This window comes from Penaeus chinensis, chromosome 12 (genome assembly GCF_019202785.1).
Source record: "Penaeus chinensis breed Huanghai No. 1 chromosome 12, ASM1920278v2, whole genome shotgun sequence".
In the NCBI taxonomy this organism is placed as follows: Eukaryota; Metazoa; Arthropoda; class Malacostraca; order Decapoda; family Penaeidae; genus Penaeus; species Penaeus chinensis.
Window position 1 is genome coordinate 7919061 of NC_061830.1, and position 5000 is coordinate 7924060.

Consider the following 5000-nt stretch of genomic DNA (forward strand, 5'->3'; position numbering starts at 1 on the left):
AGAAAGTAAAGAACAATAAATACTTAAGTAAACAGCTAATAACAAATCGTAAGGTAGATTTACACGAAAACAATACAGGTAGAAATAAATAAGGTAAACAAATAAATAAATAACAAAATGAGATTTAAAAAAAACATGAAAACAACACAGGTAAACAACACAAACAAGGAAATGAACGAGTAATAACACCGGTAAACAACACAAACAAGGGAAATAAACAAGCACCAACACAGGGAGACAACACAAACAAGGTAGGTAATTAACTCAGAAAATAGGCGAATAAAAGGAAGAGCGAAAGGAGAAGAGAGGAGTAATTATTTGTGTCTTTTTGTCTTCCTATTCGTTTGTGAAAATGTTGGACTATGCTGTTTCCTTTTCTGTTAATTGTTGTTATTATTATTGTTGTTATTTTTATTATTATTTATTTGCTTATTCATTTATCGAGGCGACGATGCACTTGTCAGGTTGTTAGTGATTGAGGATAGGTTAACAGGTTGTTGATGAATAATGAAAGGTTGTTCATTTTATTAATGACTGGTAGACTATGATTGATGACAGATTGGTGGTAGTGAGTATTTGAAGCTTGACTGACAATGGTAATAATTTAAAATGTTTTCTTCAACTAACTAACTCGTCAAGTGCATCCTCGCCTCAAAAAAATATAGTAACAGATCATTGTGTTACTTTCCATAATGTGAAAAAACATGTTTTATTTATTTATTGTTATTATCTCTTTTTCTCGGGTTTCAAGAAAGGTTACTGATGGTAGTTACTGATTCCGTCTGAAGAAGATCGAAGTGTGTTTCGACGGTCTCTGTGGCTAGGTTTTGGAGTTGCCTTAGGATTTATTTAGTTTTTTTTATGAGGTAGAAATGCCAGATTTGCTTGAAATGTGAGGGTGATGGTTCCAATCGTGCTTACCAATGTCGACAGAATCTTCATTATGTAAGTGCACTCGTTGTACACATTAAGTAATTCTCACAAAAATGTTTTCGTTGATAAGAGTTGGTCGACTGTTAGTCCTATATATTTGTGACCCTTGATTTTGATTAGAATCATATAAGTATGTGCGTTCCTAAGAGAGAGAGAGAGAGAGAGAGAGAGAGAGAGAGAGAGAGAGAGAGAGAGAGAGAGAGAGAGAGAGAGAGAGAGAGCAAGAGAGAGCGTGTGTATGTGTGCGTGCGTGTGCGTGTGTAGGGGGAGCATGCGTGAGTGAATTGTGTTCTGTAAATTTGATGAGTATGTGTGTATTATGTGCACATCTACATTTATGTGGGTATCAGTGTATAGTTCGAAAACGCAAACATAGCATTTTATTCTTATGTTGTGTCTATTAGCTCTTCTACCACAACTTTACTGAATATGTGTGCATGATTGTTGTGATGAGACGTGTCATTTTATATAACAGTTAATGTGCGCCTGTGGTGACTGAAGCACGGGCCCTGTGTGAGTGAAAGAGGTATTTGCATATAGTGAAAAATGATTTTAGGTATAGAGAGAGTACAGTAGGTCAGTGAGGTTTACAGTATTCATGGTGTTTTCTGTGGGGCATGATAGGTTCGTTATGTTTCCTGGGGATTGTTAAAAGCAGTGCATGGTATGTATTATTTATGTGATGTATAATGGATCTAGGGATGGATTTAACATGTGATATATAATGTAAGATCAACGTAGGTAACTGCAGGGGGACGTACTTATTGTACTAGTAGTAACAGTAATTGTAGTATAATTAGTAGTAGATGTAGTAGTAGTAGTAGTAGTAGTAGTAGTAGTAGTAATAGTAGTCATGAGCTACGTTGCTTTGATAAGAATATCTACGAGAAATTGTGATGCTGTTTATTAAACTGATATTAAATGAAATCCGTGTTCGCTGTATACTAGTGATGATAATAATAATAATAAAAAAGGGAGCTTTTGAAGAAATATGGTAGCGCGATGGTATGGTGGTATCTAATCCTCAGGTATTAACGCTTCAGTGTCAGTAAGTTTCGTGGGACTTGGTTAATAGTTACGATAAGCAAGATGTAATTGGGTTGTACATGACTGGGCGAATACTAGTAACAGTAGTAGTAATAGTAGGGTAGAAGAATTTGGTTTTGTGCCTGTAGTAGACCTGATTGTAGTACTGGTAGTAGAGAAGGGTGGTAGTTGGTTGTATGGTTGAATCTTCCGGGAGTGTAGGTGTACTGAGAGACCAGGATGGAGGTGAGGTGACTGTTGGCCTCAGTAGTTAGTAGGCATGGTTGGTAGTCTAGGTAGGTTTGGCTCGGGAGTGTGGTTGGTATTGCTCGGGAATGTGGTTGGAGAAATCGGTTGTGGTAGATCTGAGTGCGAGGTTTTTCTCTGCCTTGTAGTACAGATGTGAAGCGCAATTTTAGGGACTTGGTTTGGAGTGGAGGAGTAGGGGAAGTAGAAGGTAGGGGAGCAGGGGGTAGGTGTAGTTCCTGGTCAGTAGATTGGTGTGTATATAGGGTAGGCCTTGCTGGTAGTGGTAGTGTGGTAGCGAGGGTAGGCCTGGCTGGTAGTGGTAGCGATGGTAGGCCTGGCTGGTAGTGTGGTGGCGTCGCTCACCGATGTTTGTTCCCGCAGGTGGTGGTGCCAGGGTGAAGCAGGAGAGCGGGGAGGTGTTGGAACTGTGGTGGGGGGAGCCGGGGGGAGCCGTGGGCAGCTCGGGGAGGGCACCACCACCACTGCCAGCAGCAGCAGCAGTCACCTCGTCAACACCACCACCACCACCACTACCAACACCAACAGCCATTACATCACCCTCCTCAACACCTTCCACCACCACAACTCGAGTTCCGGAGGTTCCGACGTGGACCCCCTTCAGCCCGCCCCCGATGGCGCCCCTCAGCCACCTGGAGAGCCTCACCCACACCACCTTCACGCGCGTGGGCGACGTCGTGGTGGGCGCGGGCGGGGCGGCGACGGAGGCAGCGGCGGCGGCGGTGGGCGGCAGGGCCCTGGCCGTGAACAGGCCGTGGTTCCCGTGTCCGCAGTGCGGTAAGCGGTTCCGCACGCGTGTCACGCTCTCGCGCCATGAGAAGATCCACACGGGCAACGCCTTCCCGTGCCCCGTATGCCCCAAGGTCTTCTACCAGGTGTCCAACGTCAAGTACCACGTGACCGCCGTCCACGGCCGCCAATACGAACCACCGCCAAGGTCGCAGGAGTCGGCTCTCTGACCTCCGCCTCTCCCGCGGTTCCTCAGGCCTCGCCCGGGCCCCTCGTAGACCTCTCGCGCCCGCCGCCGTCGCCGTCGTCTTCGTCGTCTTTGTACCTGTAGGGACTCACGCCAAGCTTGGCACGAGGCACGGCTCTGCCCCCGCGACGGAGCTCCTCTTCCTCTTCCTCTTCACCTCCTTCAAATGCCATGTTTCTCAAGTGGTTCCTGTGGCCCTGGTTTCTTCTCTTCTCGTCTTGTCTCGACTTCTAAGTGCAATGGCATCCTCCCTCATTCGCCTTGTCCCTGAGCACTGGCTGTTCTCTTTTTCCCTTAGAGCATGAGACATCCTTCCTCCCTTCCTTTCCTTTCGCCTCGCCAGGCTGGGATGCCGTCGTGTTGTGACGACGCCCTTGTGTTCTTGCTCCTTTTTCCTTTCCCCACGTTCTTTTCTTTAGTTTTGATTTTACTCTTCACAAGAGCTGCTCTCTCTCTCTCTCTCTCTCTCTCTCTCTCTCTCTCTCTCTCTCTCTCTCTCTCTCTCTCTCTCTCTCTCTCTCTCTCTCTCTCTCCCTCTCCCTCCCTCTCTCTTCTACTTTTTTTTTCTCGCACATTCCTTTTTTTCTCCCATCTTTTTTTTCTCATGTTTACAGCTTTCTGATTATTTTATGCTTACCTCTTAGACGCACAGTATTTCGTCCTAGCCTAAGACTCCTCTGGAATATCCTGCATTTCTCTGTTCTTTCTCTCTTCCCGTTCTTCGTCCTTAAAATCCTTGATTCCTGTCCTTCGTCACACTGTCTTGAAAAATAAATAGCCTCTGATTGTATTCATCTTCACACGCAACTCGATGGGTCGTTGTTTGTCTGACGGGAGATGTAGACAGCGAGGTGGGCGGAATGGGCGGGGGAGGGGAAGGTAGAGTGCGTGAATCAGAGGTCCTTTGGCACTTTTCTTTTCTCTATTACTAGTCTCTCATCTCTTTTCTTGTTTTCTCTCCCTTTCTCTGCCTGTCTGCCTCTTTGTATGCCTCTCTCTTTTTGTTGATCTGTCCCTGTCTATTCCTTTCATCTTTGCATCTTCCTGCTCCCCCTCCGAACTGTTCCTTCCGTAGCCCCTTCACTCCCTATCCCTCCATCTTTACAGTGTCTTCCCGTGCCCCCCCCCCCCCTCCCACCCCTCCCTTTGGCGTTGTTTTGAGCCTTGCGAGTGTAACACACGACAGCACCGCCTGGTTGCTGTTGCACTAACGCACGCTGGTCTGTTCCTCCTCACTAACCCACTGTTGCTGCTGCCGCTGCCACTACTACTGCTGCTGCTGCTGCTGCTGCTGCTGCTGCACACAATCCCCAACCCTCACCTCAGTGACTCAGGCTTGCTGGCTCCCCTCACTGACAAACTCTTCTCCTGCAGCAGTAGCAGTAGCAGTCTCGAGGGGCAGGCGGCTCCAGCGCAGCGCGGGATGCCAAGCTTGCGGGGAGTGCGGGAAAACATTCCGATGCCGGGACTCCCTGCGGCGCCACCAGAAGCTCCACCGCGGCACGGCTCTCCCCTGCCCTTCATGCACCAGGCTCTTCGTCCAGCGCGGGGACCTCAACCGCCACATCCGCCGGAGGCACCCGCATCTCCTCGCCGCCGTGCTCCCGCCCAGATCCTGATGGTGAAGCAGCTTCCAGAACACCCATCCAGCGTGCCCTGGCCTCCGCTGAGGGCCAAGGGAGTCTTCGCTTGGGCTCAGGAAGGGCGTCGTTCGCTCCCGGCTCCTGAGGTGCTCAAGGCGTCATAACCCCACAAATACTGAAGAGACTTGCGTGCAGGCAAGCAAGCAAACCCAGAT

The 5000-nt window shown here is 48.0% G+C and overlaps 1 protein-coding gene across 6 annotated transcripts in view; it reads left to right on the top strand.

The window, feature by feature from the left end:
• Positions 1 to 5000, top strand: part of LOC125031178 (longitudinals lacking protein-like) — an 87064-nt gene that overhangs the window by 64932 nt on the left and 17132 nt on the right. For 2 of the 6 annotated variants that reach the window (XM_047621770.1, XM_047621772.1), the window contains exon 7: positions 2590 to 4570. The exons of the other annotated variants lie outside the window; for them this stretch is intronic. In XM_047621770.1, the coding sequence (XP_047477726.1) occupies positions 2590 to 3185 (596 nt within the window). In that variant the 3' untranslated portion in view covers positions 3186 to 4570. Of the gene's footprint in view, positions 1 to 2589; positions 4571 to 5000 lie in introns of those variants that run through there. 6 annotated transcript variants of the gene reach the window in all.